This window comes from Chanodichthys erythropterus, chromosome 10 (assembly GCF_024489055.1).
Source record: "Chanodichthys erythropterus isolate Z2021 chromosome 10, ASM2448905v1, whole genome shotgun sequence".
NCBI classification, from domain to species: domain Eukaryota; kingdom Metazoa; phylum Chordata; class Actinopteri; order Cypriniformes; family Xenocyprididae; genus Chanodichthys; species Chanodichthys erythropterus.
The window spans coordinates 18,842,501-18,861,796 of record NC_090230.1 but is presented as its reverse complement, the minus strand read 5'-3'; the positions used below and the strand labels follow the sequence as shown (position 1 = coordinate 18,861,796).

The following is a 19,296-nucleotide window of genomic DNA, read 5'->3' as shown; positions in this document are numbered from 1 at the left end:
TCGTGCTGAGGCTCGTTATAGTGGCTCCGGCAGTGGGTTATAAATAGTGTCTCCGCACGGCAGTAGACCGCAGCTGTCGTTTACGGAGTCTAAAAGATAGCGGCCCGTCTGAGCTGGGACAGGTGCGTCTCGCCTGGGATTTCACTCAGATGGGGAGGATGGCAACGGATCTACATGAATGGAGACTTTCAGCACGGCTATCCATCTATATCAATTTCAGTCTCTCCCTAAATCCCACAACTCAGTCTTCTTAAAACAATCATATTCAAGTGTTTACGCCATGGGTTTTGTTTTTTTTTTTGGCTCCGATTTGATTCTGATCATTCAGGCATTTTTCAGTTACAATACTGATTTTGCTTACGCTACCATTCAATGGTTTGGGGTCAGTAAGTAAAATTATTACTTTTTTCCCCCCCAGAGGATTCATTAAATTGATGAAAAGTGACAGTAAAGACATTTATAATCTAATTTAATATGATCTATTTTATAGACATTGTTCTTTTTTTAATGTATAATTCATTAAATAACCCTGAAAAAAGTGTCATGGTTTCCACAAAAAGTTTAAGTAGCTCAAGTGTTTTCAATATTAATAATAATAAATGTTTCTTGAGCAGCAAATCAGCATATTAGAATTAAGGGTGCTCCGTTCAATTGTTATCAGCCGATTATTGTTTTATATAGTTTGATCGGCTCTATAAAGACCGATCAGAAGAGCAGATCAAATAAACGCAAATATTTAGATTTTTCTCTGTGCGGTTAAAATGGCTTCACTACATTCACCCGGTCTAGGTTTCTCAAAAACACAATAAATTCACGCTATTGCAGAGACATTGTAGTGTGTGAGAGAAACAGCGCTCTCTGTAAAGCGACAGCAAGTGGTGCGCCTTCACACTAGAGTTTGCGGTATGTCAAATACATGTACGCTGCACATCCATTGAGCTGAATTGAAGTAGTACAGATCGCATGACAGAGAGCGAAACTCTCAGCACTCAGTCAGTGTGTTCAGCGAGTGAAAATATATTGATGCTAAACTTATATTTAGCCTGTAACACACACACACACACACTGGTGAGTAAAATCTAAGAATTTATTAGCCGATGCTAATGACAGACATTATTTAGTTGCCCAGAGTGAAGATTTAGTCCCGTAAACGAGCGTTATACTCGCATTGTAGAGGGTTGAAATATGACTTAAAATTAACAAAAGGGCACAAGGCAAACAATCAATAACCAAAAGCTCTAACTGAAGTAAGCTTTGAATTGCATTTCTTGTGTAAAACATATTATAGCAATGTGTAAAATCATTATAAAATTATAAACTCATAAACACTTAACTTTTAAATTCTGCAGTGCCATGTTGAATTGTGGTGCAAGAAACACTGGCAAACAAAGTGTGAATCGGGATTTGAAGATCTAAGGGATGTATCCCTATAATTCCTTTTCGGGTTTAGCAGTGTTTGCACACAAGAGACTGCGAGCATGTGCCGGATCTGAGCAGACAGGTTCAGGTTTCACGAGGCTGTTTAGACCAGACCTGCCGCTGATAGACGGCCCTGGAGTTGAAGGAGAGATGCGAGGAGACTCTTGGCTCCGTGGTGTAAGGTTAACACAGGGCTGGTTTGGTCACATGGCTTACCACTAAAAGTTTTTATTGGGCTGAATCGCATCTTGTAAAAGTGTCATGTTTCCTTCTTTCATCCCAGTTCACAAACACTGCATTCTGTCTAAATCCCTGCTTTGGTTTGAACTGACAAAGTTCACTTTAGGTTATTCAGTTTAGCAACTCAATCAGAACATTTCGGAGTTCTGAGAAAAATGTTTCGTTTTCAACTAAAATAGAAAGTTCACCAAAATTAGCATTTATGTCAAGCAAGATTTCTGAAGTAGTTTGTTTAAAGTCATTATTACATTTACTAAAAAAATCAAATAAAATAAAAAAATCACTGCACATGCATAATTACTCTTTCTATACAGCCAATTTATAAAAATATTTTACTATCGTTTGCAAATATAGCATTAACAGAATTAGTAGTTATTCAAAAGAACAGCTCATTTACAATAAACATATTTGCCCCAGAGTTTTTTAATTTTGGTGCATTACAATTTATTATGGATTTTTAGCTTTAGATGAATTATTTTAAAGCAGATGATTTTAGAGAAGTACATTTTCTGATAATTTTTATCATGCTGGCAGCATGTGCTTTGGCAGTAACTGTTAACATGCAACTTCCTCTCCAAGAAGCGGTCTCAAAATCCCCATTAACAAATGGACCATCTTTAACAAATTTTTTTTTTAAAATTACATCTTACAGACTTCAATCCACTGTGCTCTGTTATGAAGGCTATTCAACTTTGGCACAAAAAAATCTTTTAGTGCACTAGACTAAAATTAGCTTAATTGTACAAGGGTGTATTATAAAATTGTAATTATAAAATAATAAATTTGGCTTTGTATTGAATTCTTAAGTGAAATTACCATGGTTACTAAGATGATAGAATAGGATTGTGAGTTAAGGCCCCAATATACTCACAGCGGCATTCTTTTTTGCTCTTTGTTTAGGGGTAAAAAGAAATTCGAAACACCTTTGCAGCGATATACTGTTAGCAAACATCCCGACACCATCCACGCTGCTGAGAGTGACGTTTAGATGAATATGTAAATATGTGCTGCAACAGAAATGACACTGGTGAGAAAGGAGCAGTAAAGAAAGCTTCTGGAAATAGATGGATGTTTGTATGCTTAAATTCGACACTTCAGTCAAGTAAAGTCCTGTCATGTTTACTTCGAACTCCCAAAACAAACTCTAAACGAACTTCATTTTGGCCTGAATTTGTTCAAAATTACATCATACTAGTTCGTTCTTCGATTTTGCTTGACGTATCTCGGGGCCTTTAGGATTTTTCTGTATTATAGCCCCTGAAGAGCACCAATTCAATAGTCAATCAGACAATTAACCAAAAATATGTAGGTTTGCACAACCTTTTTTTCATGCAACAAGCACAGAAATATCGCTTAAGAAACCATGGTGTGCTCTTCCCTGTGTCACATTTGGTTTGTTTGATTTACTAGTGTTTTCTCTAAGGACAGCGGTTTTAATAAGTCTTGTGATGTGATATTACTGAGATGATCCAGCAGGTCTGTGCTCTCTGTCTAAAACGCCTCTGAATTACTCCACACAATGGGTGATGGGTTTTTATTTAAGAAAAGGTAACACAAACTCACTTCTAGCCCTATTGCACGTCAGTCAACAAGAGCACATAAAAAAAAACAAAAAAAACATAACATAACAGGTCCAGAATGGCGTGCAGAGCCACAAATGACAGCCATTTGAGAAGCGATTTTCTTCTGCACACTGGCCATTTCATTATAACAAGATGGAAATGGAATCTACACACTTTCCACATTCTCTGAACTGATTGTGGGGAAAATCTGTAAAAAATTTGTTTTGAACTTTACAATTGTACTGGTAGCCAGAAAGTCAAAAGAGCCAGTTCCATAAATGAAGATGCAAAGATGGAAAATACGTCAAACTTTCTACAGGTTCTGTGCCTAGTTATAACCCTGCAAAACAATAGGTGCATCCCAAATTTGCAAACTCACGCACTATTCTATGCCATTTTTTCCAGTATAAATAGTGCGAGTAGTGATTTCACAATGAAAATTCCAAAAAGAAAAAGTGCACTTTAAATACCCGGATGATGCGTTTAATTAACTAAAAAACAATGTCTGGAATGTTGAACACTTCATGCAAAGTCACAGTGTAGAGTTCATCATTTGAGAGAAAACACATTTTCAAAAACAACCAATGCATATTTAATAGCTATATTTCAATGCTGAATCCAAAACCGGGCAGTTCTGGGCCAGATGGATTCTAGTGATTAAATTGACGAATAATCGTTTAATAAATGTATCGATCGTCGATTAAGCAAGTTCATATTGTAATAAAACATTGTGAATTTTTGGGGTTTAGTTGCCGTGTCTCAGCGTGAAAAAGGAAGCACGCATCCACAACAGGAGTTACACATTCTGACTAGCACGCATCTGAGGCGATGTTGGTGACATGTATTAGTCAATATATTTGACTATTAAATAAGTAATTTAATTAAATGATCAATCACACATCGACTCATTTTACAAATCATACTAGCCTTTTATTTAGACTAAAAACCCTTCTCATTCATTTGAGGAACATGGCATTTTGAGCAGCATTGCACACCCTGTCATTCTATTGACTATATGCCACTGCAGTAGACCCATATTTTAGTATTAAGGCTAATGATTAATTGATCGTTAATTTAAACAACGATCAATCAAGGGAATGTGTAAATTGACATCCCTATCTAAATTACCTCAGTAGCTACATTTACATGCACTTAGTAATCGGATTGAAACGGCCACATGTAAACACCGCAATCAATCCGAGTGAGCTCAATCCAAATGAAACTTCCATTTGGGTGTGGCTGTGTCGACCTAACATAATCCAACCAATAGGAAAAAAATAAAGTGTATACTGTATACACTTGAATATGATAATATCTCAATCAGATTAAAAAATACATCACACAAGTGTGTGTATGTGTTTACCAGAGCCCTTTTATAAAAATCTGTTTAAATAGCTTACATTTTACTTCTTAAGGCCAGAACACACCAAGCCGACGCCAACGAACTAGTGGCGGCGAAAGCAGACCGTCGGCAGCGTCAGGGTCCAAAGTTGGCCTGACACACCAAACCAACGCTAAACAGCCGACGGCCAAGTAGCACGTCAGTTCTGCGTCTGCGTGAGATGAAATATCTTTCCGTACCAGCAGATAGCACTAGCTGAACAGCCAATCAGAATGATCAGATGGCCCGACAAGCTCCGACGGCGATTCAACATTTCGAATCAGCCGAAAAAAGCAGACGAGGGCCAACTTCAGCCGACGGTGCGGAACACCTTAGTCGGCCGACGAAGAAAAACTGCCCGACGGCCGACCGTCAGCTTGGTGTGTTCCTGCCTTTATTTATGTCTTACGAACTAGTCAGTGGAGGAAAATGAATATTTACGAAATATTTGCTTAAAAAGAAGCTCTTCTGACATATTTGTCAGTTTTCCATTTAGGTATGTTATGTCATCAAAGCAAAAAAAAAAAAGCAATTATACTCTCAGCAGCTTTGGTGACTTTTCGAATACGAAATCCAGGGTCCCTACACATTTATCATTTCAAAATTCCTTACTTTCCACACTCAAATTTTCAAACTTCTCTGTAGATTTTTCCGACCATATTTAAAATAAATGAATCATACGGCATTATATTTATGATAGTCATCTGAAGACACTTATTTTCCGTTTTTTCTTTGGTTCTCTCAAAGTGATAAAATGCCTAAACCTAAAACGCTTTATAACCTGCATATATTCACCTCTGATACATCAGTTTAATAGTGTAATCGTGGTCTGATGTTGCACGATCACCAAACAGCAAAGTACAACCTGATTTAGATGATCGTTTGCTCAATCTGTTGCTGGTTTGAGTGGCACACACACACATTCATTTAGTGAAATGTTCAAAAGAGACTCACTTATGGTGAAGACAAACAGTTTTGTGTATTGAAAATGCGCGCCTTTATTCATTCAGTCGTGTTTGACAATCACTAAACTTTTGCCTCCGTTTCTATGATAAATTAATTTTAGAAAATTCTTAATTTTATATATTAGAAAACTGAACAAGGGCAATAGCCTGGAAACACAAATATTTTTCCATACTTATCCAGACCTGGAAACTACTTAAATCAAATTCCATACTTTTTTAAACTGCATAGAAAGGAACCCTGCTGGAAATCAGATTGGATTCATTTGGACTGAGCATTGTACCTTCACGGTTTAACACTGCTCATGTGCAAATGCAACTGGAACAGTATGGACTGATTGTGGAAAAACACTTTACACACTTCATCTGTAAAAATCACCGGATTATTACGTAGTATAGTCTGAACACATGTAGTCAAGATGGATGCTGAAGCGTCTGATTGTCCAACAAGCACTACTTTAAGAATAAACAAGCACAGAAGCCAGAGAAACAAGTCTCTACAGGTGCAACAAGACTTCTTGGCTAATAACGCTAGAGCTCAAGTTTACATACAAATACACTAGCTGCCTGCAGACACACAATCTGACACATTACATGCTGATTAGTGTAAACGAGAGGATGCTGAACTTTATGCCACCTGTGTGAGCTAAATGACAGCTTTTAACACGAGCGCTAGTCAGTGCATGCATGATGCAAATCTATAGCATTCACACTGCGACGGTCACTACAGCCATTTTTGTGGTTAATGACAGCTGAGGTAAGGCGTCATAAGACACTTCAAAGAAACATACTGTTCTAAATGGGCAATACAACAAATCCCAAACATGTTAATTAATCTAAGCACACAATTATCAACTGTTATTGCTAACTAGATAAACAGTATGATCCCATGTCTCTTAACATGATAACTTGAGCATAATTCAGAGAGAATTTTGCTTTCTCGCAAGAGAGCTAGTTTGTTTTTCCGCTAGTTTAGTTTTGATTGTTCTCTCTCTTAGATGTGCATTTATGTTTAAGCTTTGTAAAGCACCTTGAGTCACAGCTAGTCATCTGATCATGTAATAATTATAATAATAATGCAATTCCAGGGAATGCACGAACTGATAAAACATATTAGTCACTTTTGAAAAAAAAGATCCAAATCACGATCCAAATCGTGATTCAACACAAAACGCTCCGAAGCTTCCTGAAGCACTGTTTTGAAATCGGTAATCACTATATAAGTCTGTTGTTTTGTTTTTTTTCTGGTGCACCAAAAATATTCTTGTCGCTTTATAATATTAATATTGAACCACTGTACTCACATGAACTGATTTAAATATGTTTTTAGTACCTTTATGGATCTTGAGAGAGGAAATGTCATTGCTGGCTATTTTCAACAAAAATCCGAAGATTAACGAAGGTCTTACGGATGTAGATCGACATGAGGGTGAGTAATAAATGACAGAATTTTCATTTTTGGGTGAACTAACCCTTTAAAGGTTTTTTATTTCCATTGTTTTAATTTTATTTTTAAAAATTAAAATATTTTATTTTTTTATAACGTTGAAATACCATGCATGATTTTATTTTATATTTAAAGAAGAAACCAAACCAATGTATATTGGACATTTAAGGCTTGATGCTATAGAAAAGCAATAAAAGTTTTTCAGAAAGAGTGTTTTCAGCTTGTTTATTTTGATATGGCCATTCAAAACATCATTCAATGTCAATTGTGATAATCGTAATTAATAATCATAATTATTAATTATGCAGCCATAATTGAGTGCATAATAGACCACAAACTAAAACTTTAACTTTCTGAAACTGTCCAGGGACTATCTAATGGAAATGTCCCTTTCCTTCATACACTTTCAACTGAAACTCTTTCATGTGCAGATCTGAAAGAAGCCTTAAGATTAGATGTGATGATTTTCAATGCCAGACTGATGCAATACGTTATTAAAGTGACACCTAGGCCTATTAGATGAGCAACTTGGGGATCATTTGGACTTTTCTATATGCACACAAGCTTGTTAACTATTTCTTAACCTAATGTCGACCAGACATTAACTTCATTCACTAAACTTTATTTGCAAAGCAACTCTATGCAAGTTCTACACACACAATTACCCTCTCCTGCATTTCAAAACTCGTAAGACTAACTTTCTTATGCACAGCACAAAGTGACAGTCACCACTTTCATTGTATGGATGAAAGCTCGTTTCTCCTTCAGTGTCATACGAGTTTTGGACAACATGAGGATTTCCAGCCAACAGGAAACATTCTCAGAAATGAAGGAAAAAAAGGTTCTCTCAAAGTTATGAGCAAACATTCTTCCAGTAACAACGCTCGGATAACCAAATAAAAACGCTAATGAAACATTTAAGAAACTTAATGTTTTGAACGTTCATAAATAACGTAATAGAAACGTTTTTGTAATATATGTTTGTTAGCTGGGTTTGTTAGCTGACACAAACTTCATTTTGGGGTGCCTTAAGCGAGCAGTGAAGCTGACTGAACGGTTTCTGGGCTCATTTGACAGCTGCGTAACACATGGCGCATGAATAGGTGTATGATAGTGCTTCATAAGAGTGTATGAAGAGTCTTTTGCAGGTTTGGGATCAGGCCTGCTGGACTTTTACCTGGTGCGTCTGGAGCAGGTGCTGTCAGCTTCGCTCGCTTCGCGCTTGAAGGGCCAACATCGAGCACATTTTCAGCCATTGCGATTAAGATTTGCTTCTGGCCGAATGTTGCGGGGGGAAATGCAAAGTGAAGGATCCTTTCGTCAGAAGAACAGATGTTACCTTACTTTTGAAAGACGTGGGGAGTGTGGAGCGGCTCGGCGGAGGATTTTCTCAAAAAAGCAGCAACAGCGCCCCGCGTCGCCACCACCATTCACCCCATGATAATCCAACACCCAACACCCACATTATCATCGTTATATTACCGAGAGAAAACGCCTCCTTTCCGCGAATTCAACGTAAAATCCCAATTAAAATATCCACAGGAATCCTCGCGCACGAGCGTCGTTAATTTTGCAACGGAATGCGATCCATTTTCTGACGTCAATTTTTTCCGTGCAAAAACAACCTGGCTCCGTGTAAAAATGCACGGTTGCATAAAAATGAGATATTTTTGCAAAATAGTCTCCTCGGCGCTGTCTGTCATCCAAAAGCGTCCGTTAAACAATAACCGCTCGCAGCGAAATACGGACGCAAGCGCCGCTCTGAAGGGGAAATCAGATATACGAGGGTTTTGTGGGCGACGAACGCCGATTAAATCCAGGATTTTTCGCCAAAAATTCCTTCGCGGCGATATAAAGGTGTCATTTTCCGCTGAACGGTGTCGTCAAACCTCGGTTTGGATGCTCCGTGTTCAAAAATAAAAAATAGTGCTCTATCGAAATCCTGATTCCGAGCCGCGACAAGATGGCGGCTGTTGATTCCTTCGATACAAAAAGTTTTTTTTTTCTTTTTCCAGATAGACGGAGCCGAGGGGGAGGGGGAGCGCGAGCGCAATCACGCCCTACGTCAAACCTGTTGTGAACGCGCAAATCGGCCGCTGGAGGCAGCAGATGATCATAAATGAGTACTGGACTGTCATTTTTGGCTCAATAATTCTTAATTGCGTCAATAATCAGGTAGACAAAGCTGTATTTGGGAACAGGAATGTGAAATAAACGTATAGTTTTAAATGTAGGGCCCTAATAATTTGCAGTAAAACAAATCAAATTGTACTTGCTCATAAAGACCAAATAATATTCATTTTTAACTTAAATTTATAGCGCAAGTATAAACCTTAATATTTTGTCTGTCTTTTGACCCACATAAATAGTACAAATGCTACTTCTGATACCAGACATGCCCATTTAAAACCTGTTCATATGTAATGGTTAATAATAGTGAAGTGAATTTACACAATCAGATGTAGCACTAGATTTAATTTTTGACAGGAATGTAAATAAGGCTCTGAGGGATAGAAGTAGCCATTTTGAAAGTTGTGAGTTTTGACAATTGCATGATTTTGTCATTTTCATCAATGTAAAATTCAATTATTAGTTGATTATTAGTATTAGTTGCATATTCACATTTTTTTTTTTTCATCTGGCCCACACATAAAACAGACACACACCATTTCTGATATCTTTTCATTGTTTCGCTACTCTCGAAATCTGGCACATGCACATGTATCATCAATTTTGAAAAATAATCAAATAAAACAATACATGATATGTACATACAAAGTGAGTGCACTGTGCAAATGTATACAGATTATGCTTTTGCCTGAATACAATGGCTAATAAATCAATACCTGCTGTGTCTCATGTGCATAAGAACATGTGCTGCATCTTGCCCAAAATGCACAGATCTGTCTTGCAGTTTCTGCCCACACTAATAAAACTCTTTGGTATACACATATTCCCACAAATAAAGCCAAAAAAATAATTAATACACAGTTACTAAAAGCCTGGGAAATCATATTTAAGGGCACATTTTTTTTAACACTTGAGCACCAGTACTTTAGATTTGATTTGCACTCTAACATCTCCTAATCAATTAAGATTTTCTTCAATTTTCATACAAAAAAAATTAAGCAGTGAAAGCCACGTGACATGTTAATTGGCAAAATAAAAACAACAACATGATTCATCCAAACTGAAAGATTAAATTAAGCCTCATTTTAAAACCAAAATACAGATAACCTACAACGATGCAGGCAGTGGTGAGAAAGTGGAAACAATCACACATAAATCAAGATTAACTTCACACTTTTCCATTTTAGTTCATTCAAAATATCATAAAACTTTAGTAAAATTAAATCTGAGGCACTTTTTAGAGTTCAGGCCTTGAGGACTAAAATAGGTGCTTGTTACGTTAGGTGGGACTGGTCGTAAAGACCCATGATCCCTCCCTGCTTTAAGTGGCTCCCTTTCATAAATATGCCATTTTGATATTAGGCTCTGTGGCTGCACACCAATTCATGCACAGCCCCAATAAATATGAATGCATTTAATACAAAACCTCATACATTATGCACAAGTAATTATAATTCAATACTGTCAGCACTGGGCTTCTTTAGCCAATGGAGTGATACAATAACACAAAGGTGAATGTGTTGGCTGGAAAGCAGTGCACCATAAAACAATTAACAGAAAAAACAAATCCCTTTTCCATCCCCAAAAGTTCCATTTAAAGATACACAGTGTACATTTAAAAAAAAAAAAAAAGGCTGGAATTATAATTCACATCAAAGAGGAAATAATATGATACAATAACATAATATTGCAGGTGTTCTGAAAGCTGCAGTGTCAAAAGACAAGCTGATATTTTGACACTGAAGCAACCTGGTATTGCAAGGGGGAAAAAAGTCAACAAAAAGGATTTTTTTTTTTTTTTACTAATTAGTGATTGCTCTGTAAACAAAACAAAGAAAAAAAAAAATCTTTCCTCAACCTCAGAGGCCAGCTTATTCATTATGCATGAAGGCAAAGGATACTGATTCAACCGGTGTGGACTAATAGAGGACTTGCTGCTCATCTCTGCTTCTTGTGAGAAACAAAAAATTGCTTTGTTCGATTGATGATTGAAATGTAAGACGCATTAAAGATATACTGCAGATTATGCTCTAGTGTTCTGAATGCATTTGAGACAAAAATCAGGTAAAGAGAAGCAAAGAAAATCCAATTTTCTCTGCACAAATGTGTTGGAAGAAAACCCCTCAAAGCTGCTGTCAAAATCCCAACACAGAATCGACACCCAAAAATAAAATAAAAAACCCGGCTATAACATACAAATCTACTAAGAAAGTAAATGTATTATATCAAAACTGCAACTCAAGCTGCTTGCCAGTGATGGCAACACAAAAACCATCTTCCTCAAGGCCATGGAGTGCACAGTGATCAAACACTATGGCGATAACCAACTCGAGCTCTCCTGGTATGATCACAGTGAAAAATAACTGATTCTGATATGAAAAAGTTTGAGGCACTGAATGAAATTAATTCAAATGCACTGATAAAAAAATGTGTTCAAATGAATACTTCATTGAAGGCCTCATTGGCAGGAGTTCACTGGATATATTTAGCGAAAAACAGCGCCACTCGTTCTGCTAAATATTCTAAGTGCCATGCTTATTTGAAAAATTAGTTTATTAATTTCACTTTGAATCCTATAGGACATTCCCTTGTCTCCCTGTCAGGCAATGAGAAACATTAAATTATGAGACCAACATTTTTGTATGCAAAAAAAAAAAAAAAAAAAAAATGCATTGAACAACATGTTTACAATGAACATTATACACTGAATTTCTGAATGCATTACAATCAATGGCCCTTGTATCCTCTAATGAAGTGAAGAGATCGCACAGCACGGTTTCTGCCCTCTTTCTTGATTGCATTTCAAACAAATAAGGCTGATTGTGCCGTTTTTCCTCATTTCATGAGTTCAGGCTGCTATTGTGCGTGAGCCACTTATACCTCCTGTTGATAAAAGCTACATTATTTACTGCCAGATATATACTGGATAATAATAAGGGCATTTTGGACAGAAATGCCAGAAGCCCATCTTTATCTATTCACCCTTGTCTTCCTCGTCTTTATTTTAATGTGATGTAGGTGACTGCCCAATGAGTAGTGAAACTAATACGCTGTATATTCGTTATAATAACCATAATACATTAGCCTGTAATCCTGTTTTTAAATAGCAACTGGCACTTTGATTATTTTGTCTCAAAGAGAGAAAAAAAACACTGAAATTAAGAAAAAAAAAAAAAAAAAAAATGGCATAAGGGGTGTAATACATTACATTTTTACGTTACGAAAAACAGCATTTTTCACGGTCCACATCTTTCAAAAAGTCATGCTGTTATATTTGTTCAGATATCTCTGAGTTGTTCATTTTACTGATCTCATATGGTTTACATATCATAAAGGCACTTTATAAACAAAAAACATTCGAGAACATCAGAAATATTAAATCCATTTTCCCCTCTGCTACACTGTGATCCACACAGCAGATGCTTAGCGCACCCATTTTTCTATTTAGGTCATATTATCAACACATATGCCCCTATACAGACTGCTAATGCTACTCATTGGAACTCCAACAGTTGTGGTCAGAAAAGCCCCTTCAAGGAAGTAGAGCCTCGATATTAACAGCTGATTGGCTCTTAAGGAAGGACCGCTGGTCAGCCGAGGTGAGGAGGAAATTTGAATCACTCCACTGCCCTGAGCTTTGTATGCTCATCTACTTCATCATCTTCTCCTTGTAAAGGTGTCTCTGGTCTGGCCAATGGAGCATACAGTTGTGCTATTGACGGAGGTTGTGTACCACTTAGCGATGGTGCTTGATTAGGACTCTCGTAATCCTTTTCTTTGAGCTCAGCGACAGGAAAAGTGTCCTTAGTGTCTCGGTGCAACTCCTCTGTAATCTGAGACGGGCCTAATACACGGCCCTGAGGCACACCGTGGCCACTGATAGAGGGAGAAGTGGATGAAGGGTTTAGTGGTGCAGCGGATGTTGTATTGACGAGTTTGTTGGGCTCTAAATACCCAATGGCACCGTCCACCTGGCCTTGTTCCAGGCTTTGTGTGGATCCCGATCTGCCCTCGTTCATTTGGGGAAACAGGTAAGTCCTCATCTGCCCTTTCCCTTTTACGTTTACAGTGCCGCGATAATCGAAGGCATAATTCATTCTGCTGAGCACACAGTGGCTCTCTTCGCTAACCTGTATGCGGCACTCCACTCCTGTGCTGTCCATGCGGCTAGCGATGTTGACCGTGTCGCCCCATATGTCGTAAAGCAGCTTAGTAGTGCCGATGACGCCGGCAGTCAGGGGCCCGTGGTTAAAGCCAATTCGCAGCTTGAACTTGAAGCCCAACATGTTCTTGTTAAAATCATCCACCACGCGCATCATTTCAAGAGCGAAGTCAAAGAGGGCACGTAGGTGAGCGTGCGGGTGCAGCTGCTCCTGGCACTGCTGCCCATTCAATCCAGACGCTGCCATGTAGGTGGCACCAATGGTTTTGATCTTCTCTACATTAGAGAAAGCAGGCTTGCGCAACAGCTCGTCAAAGTCTCCAATGAGTTCGTTAAGTACTCGATAGCACTCTTTCCCGCCCTCGTAGCTCTCTTCGTAGAACTCGCTAAAGTTGACAATACTTGCGAAGATGACCCCGACATTGTCATGATTTTTAGAGTAACTCTGGTTCACCTTCAGCTGCTCGGCAACATGAATGGGGATGATGTTGCGCAGCAGCCAGTCCGCTTGATCTCGCATGGTCTGAATCTTGATGCGATGCTTGTCGGCTTCCACATTACCATGGTAATGCAGACGGTAGCTGACCTCGAATTCCCGATTGAGGAACCAAACCAGCAGCAGCAGAAGGAAGAAGGAGAGAACAGTCTCTAGGACGAGCAGGTCGAGAGCTGTGGGCGCAGAGTCACCTGTGTGATGTACTTCGGCACTCTGGTTACTCATGTTCCTGGAGCCAAGGAAAAGAGATTTTAGATTTGATTGCATGGTGTAGCGAATTCTACATGAATAACAACATTAACGATAACGGATGCTCAAAAATGTCCTTTCAATTGTAAGATGTTTTATTTCTACTTCTCAGCCATGGGCTGCTAGGGGTGGGCTTCAGTTTTTTTGTTTTTGTCCATCTCCTTAAATGGCATTTTAAATGCCATATATTTTTAAAAACCTTCTGACCTTTGGGAATGCATGAGGCAAAGATTAAAGGATGGAATACACTACACAACTTTTTGCCCTAATTTGCAGTCTGGGGGTGAGTCGACGCTTGTTGCTGAAAGTCAGACCAAGTCCAAAATTGTGTAGTTTATGTTAGGCAGATTTTATTTTAGCTTCAGACTATGATTCCATGTAGTTGGAGGATATCATAGACTGTATAAAAAAAAATAAAAATAAACGACACACCTTCACTCTATTCCACTGTAGTAACTGAAGACGCCAGTGTACCAATATGGCACTGACATCTTGAGTCTCGAGTCTGCGTAGTAGTGAGCACGAAGTGGAGGCGCGATATCAACAGGGTTCCTACACATTTTCCATTTCAAAATTCCATACTTTTCCATACTCAAATTTCCAGACCTCCTTCCAAACGATTTCTGCCATTGGTGAGCCTCGGTCTCCTTTTAGGTAGGCAAAATGTGACATTTTTACAAGCTGTTTTATTGACGCCTTTCTGCGGTTGAAACGCTGATTAATCGATTGCATGTGACATGACAGATTTTGGTAAGTTGTACTGTATCTTTCAACATACCTTCAGATGTTCAATCATTTTGTGTTGTAACTAGTAAAGTCAAAGAGATGGCTGGTTCACGAGCGCTACAGCGAGCTGTCACGCCACAGAGCACCAAGAAAGATCGTGACTAACTCCAGTCTATGGAAAAATAGTATCCCCATTTGCAATTCTTATGAGAACCTTGTGTCACACAGTCACTCACCCCGAAAAAATAACTCTTCGGATGTAAACGATTCACATAAATGATGTATTTTGATTCAAAACTGCTAATTTCGCCACAAAGTGACTAGTTTGCAGGTATAATAAATTAGAAAACTGAAGAGGGGCAATAGTCTGGAAACACAAATATTTTTCCATACTCTGATTTCTTTTTTCCATACTTTTCCAGACCTGGAAAAAACTCAAATCAAATTCCATACTTTTCCATACTTTTCCAAACCGCGTAGGAACCCTGTATCAATGTCCCACCCAAACTCAGAACAACTCATTATGTCAGTGTGAAATAAACAGTTATGGAAATTTAGAAATTAAAGTTAAAGCTCCAATTTCCTCGCGAAGATCCAGAAAAGTCTGTTGGCGCCTCAGTGACTACTTCACTCAGAGAAGCTGTCAATCTCAGCTGTCAATCATGACGTCACACCCCTGTTTTTATAGCATCAAACAACTAACAAATTAACAAATAACTAACTTATTTAAAGAACGAACACTTGAACTAACACTAGCAGTGATAAAAACTGCCTAAAATGTCACAAACCGTATTTGCAAAAAAAAAAATTTAAAGTGCAATTTGATTGTTTAGCTTGTCTCATGTCCCAATACATTTCATGGAGAGGGAGGGGTTTATGACCTATACTGCATCCAACCACCTGGGGGCGATCAAGACGCTTTGGCTTCACTTTTCAGTACTCCTGTGGCACGCTTGTATCAAACTTGATATTTTGAGCCGATTTTAGAACACAGTGTTTTCATTTGTCACGTCTCCTAGCAATGAGACATGTTTCTGCACGAGTTTGTTGCATTCAGAACGACTTCAAAGTCTAGTCTGTGATCCTCAGTCATTTAATGTATGATGCTCAGCTTTTCCTGTTCCATTTATAAAGTCGAAAAGTGTATGATGCCTAGTGTTTTAAAATCTGTTAAGGTCTTAAAATTCATGTAGTATATTCCAGCCTTAAGGCAAGTTCACACCAAGAATGCTAACTATAAAGTTGACTATATTAGCACCTATGTGTGATAACGTTCTCTTTATTATAAGCCTGAGCTGCAGTTTTGTCTTCTGCTGCTTTAAATGCTCAAGCACTTCAAGTTCGATGGATTCTGATTGGTGGTCAATGTTTTTATCAATCATCTGCTGGGAAAAAAAAAAAAAAACATTCCGAAAATGATTCCAATGATATTGTTCCTTGTTACATCATTAACATTCCAGCCGACATGTGGACTTACATATTCTCATAGAATTAGAACCATTATTAAAACTTTATAGTTATATTACCCATTATAGTTATTGTGATGTCTATCTGAGTGTAACAAATTCTCCACAAAGAAAAAAAAATATATATATGATGGGGACTGTTGATTGGATTTTGAGATGTGAGTATTGCACTCAAAAGTGCAGGCAGAACGTGAGGTAGCAACGGGTTTAACTGGAATAATGATTTGAGAAGTTCAGCAAAAGTCTGTTGTTTTCACAGGAAACACTAGTTATGACGATAAAAAAAACGAAATGTTTCAAAAAACTTGCATGGATTAAATGTTCAGAAAAAGATCAATAAGCATTTAGACAACTGATAGGAAGAATTCTCATTTCATGTCAACTTTAAGGTTAATGGGGCCCTTTTAGTTTGAGTGATATTAATAGATTGATGTCATTAAAATGACTTCCTGCAGAGGTAACATTTCAGCATTTCTTTTTTTTTTTTTTTTAAACAGGTAAGTGCATCGTATTTAAGTATTATATCAACACATCTTCATATAAGAAAGTATAATCTCAAGATCTCCCAAATGTTAAAAGGAAGCAGTTAAAGAAACACTCACCCAAACGTTGGAAAAATGTCAGTGGCACTGCAAAAAGAAAAAGAGTTATCATAAATCAGATTTTTCTACAGCAACTGTACAACCTGACAGTACATGGCCACTGGAGATGAACGGGTATTTTCCATTCATTCTCTATGGAAGCTGAATGGCAGTAGTGTGTAATGAATTGGATTGACTGAAGAGCACTGAGAGCATCAAAAAGTTGAAAAAGGACTTTCAATGATTGCTTTCAATATTAAACGACTTTATTTACCATGTAATGAAAGCAATTATAGATCATAGTGAAACCACCCATACCGTTGTACATTTTACAGACATACCTATGTTGTTTGCGTAGTATTAGGAATATTTCTTCAGCATTGGTGGACATGTACCATCATGAACAGTCATGAGAGTCCAAAAACAGAAACCATTGTTCTAAAACTATAATAAAATAATAAAATAAAAATATAGCTAGTTGAACTGGTAACAAATGTCTGACCTGGGCCTGGTGGTGGCGCTGTAGAGCAGGATGAGTAAAGACAAACCAGCTACAGTGGCCAAAACGGAGCGCATCCAGAAACTCAGCTGGCAGAAGTTACAGTACTGGATAATAGAAATAATGAGAGCACAGCACAGGAACATGGTCACCTACAGACCCAGAAAAGGAAAGAGCGCAAGTTTAAACAGTGAAACAATCACAGATGCACATATTTACAAACTAGAGCTGAGCAAATGTCTGTGTACTTGGACCTGTAATGAGCTTGTCGGCATACAGTACAATCAAATATAAAGCCTCAATGCATTGATCCTGTAGTAGAGTAACAGTGTTCTCAACATCTTCAAAGCTTCAAAACTCTTCCTCTAATTACCCAAGCCTTCAGGGATACACTTTGATCAAACAGGCTTCAAGAAACTGGGGGAAAGTATCACCCTTTAAGATTAAGTATACTGTAATAAGCTTGTGAGATCACTTTTGATGGTAAATTGTGTATTTGTGTTTAGAAGAATGTTTACTTTGTTTTACTTGCATCTTTTTGAAGAATAAAACTCTCCAAGGGATCTAGGGATGCCAGGAGTACCAATTAGATGCTAAAATAATAATAAAACTAAAATGCAAAGAAGCCCCTTAATAAATTCCCATGTTTGTTTTAATTTATTTAACATTTAATACATTTCATAATACTCTATTCTAGATGCATTAAGATATGTTTGTTTGAGCAAACAAGTTATGTTTGTTTTGAGCAAAATTCTCTGTTTTTATTGTTATTTCTATTCCTTACGTTTTATTTTTATTATTATTCTTTATGTAAACCACTTTGAATTACTATTGTGTATGAAATGTGCTATACAAATAAAATTGCCTTGCCTTGTTAAATAAAGGCTGTTTACATTATATGAGAACTTTAACTTCAGGTTGAGACCGTAGAACACAGAAGTTAAAGATTATATTCCTTTGTTTTAATTTGTTCAATGATTTAATCTTTTGGTGTTCCAGCATTTTGAACCATAAACATGTTCAAAAGTGTGGGGTCTCTAAGATTTTTAATAATTTTTTTAAGAAGTCTCTTTTGCTCACCGAGGCTGCATTTATATGATCAAAAAATACATTGCGAAATATTATAACAATTTAAAACCACTTTCTATTTGTATATTTTACAATGTAATTTATTCATGTGATCAAAGCTGAATTTTCAGCATCGTTACTCCAGTCTTCAGTGTCACATGATCCTTCAGATATCATTCTAATATGCTGATTTTATGCTCAAGAAACATTTCAATGCTGAAAACAGTTTTGAGTAATAAAAAGTGAGATACGTTTTTTTTCCAGGATACTTTGATGAATAGAAAGTTAAAAAGAGCAGCACAGGAGGGATGTTGAGGACGTCACTTTCCTTCGCTTTTGCTCACCTGGATGGGCAGCTGCGGACTGTAAGCCAGGTGGGAGAAGACAGACACAGCAGGAAGTGAAACAAGTACAGCCCCAATCACATGGCGTGGGATCCAGCCAGAAACCAGCTTCAACAAAGACCGGGTACAATTCTGTATATCATCCAGGCAAAAGATCATACTGCAAGACAGGGATTATAAAAGTTACATTGATATTAAAATTATGACTGATAAAGTGTAAATCATTTTCAATATATGTCTGATAACCGAAAAATGATCAACATTGCAGTTCTACACTATTTTGTCTAATTCAAAATTATACACTAAAAACTATAATTGTTTCAAATGCTTCAACTTAATTTAGGCATCATAACATTATAATGTACAGTATGATTTTTTTTTAATAAATAATATTTATATTACTTTATTAATATTAAATCATTACACAAATTACAGAATGCCACATATGACATGCGGATAAAAAATTAATAAAATAAATAAAATTATATATATATATATATATATTTTAAAGGGAAAAATAAGTTGATTTTAAATTTCATGGCATCAACACATCTCAAAAAAGTT

The 19,296-nt window shown here is 37.2% G+C and overlaps 2 protein-coding genes across 4 annotated transcripts in view; both read right to left on the bottom strand.

Moving 5' to 3' along the window:
* The window catches only part of crebbpa (CREB binding protein a), a 48,716-nt gene extending 39,728 nt beyond the window's left edge, over positions 1-8,988 (bottom strand). For all 3 annotated transcript variants that reach the window (XM_067396368.1, XM_067396371.1, XM_067396370.1), the window contains exon 1: positions 8,189-8,988. In XM_067396368.1, the coding sequence (XP_067252469.1) occupies positions 8,189-8,267 (79 nt within the window). In that variant the 5' untranslated portion in view covers positions 8,268-8,988. The remainder of the gene's footprint in view (positions 1-8,188) is intronic.
* Positions 8,989-9,483: 495 nt separating this feature from the next.
* The window catches only part of adcy9 (adenylate cyclase 9), a 42,655-nt gene continuing 32,842 nt past the window's right edge, over positions 9,484-19,296 (bottom strand). The window contains exons 7-10 of the mRNA XM_067396367.1: positions 18,733-18,892; positions 17,324-17,472; positions 16,843-16,869; positions 9,484-14,028 (exon numbers count right to left, since the gene is read on the bottom strand). Of these exons, the coding sequence (XP_067252468.1) occupies positions 12,759-14,028; positions 16,843-16,869; positions 17,324-17,472; positions 18,733-18,892 (1,606 nt within the window). The 3' untranslated portion in view covers positions 9,484-12,758. The remainder of the gene's footprint in view (positions 14,029-16,842; positions 16,870-17,323; positions 17,473-18,732; positions 18,893-19,296) is intronic.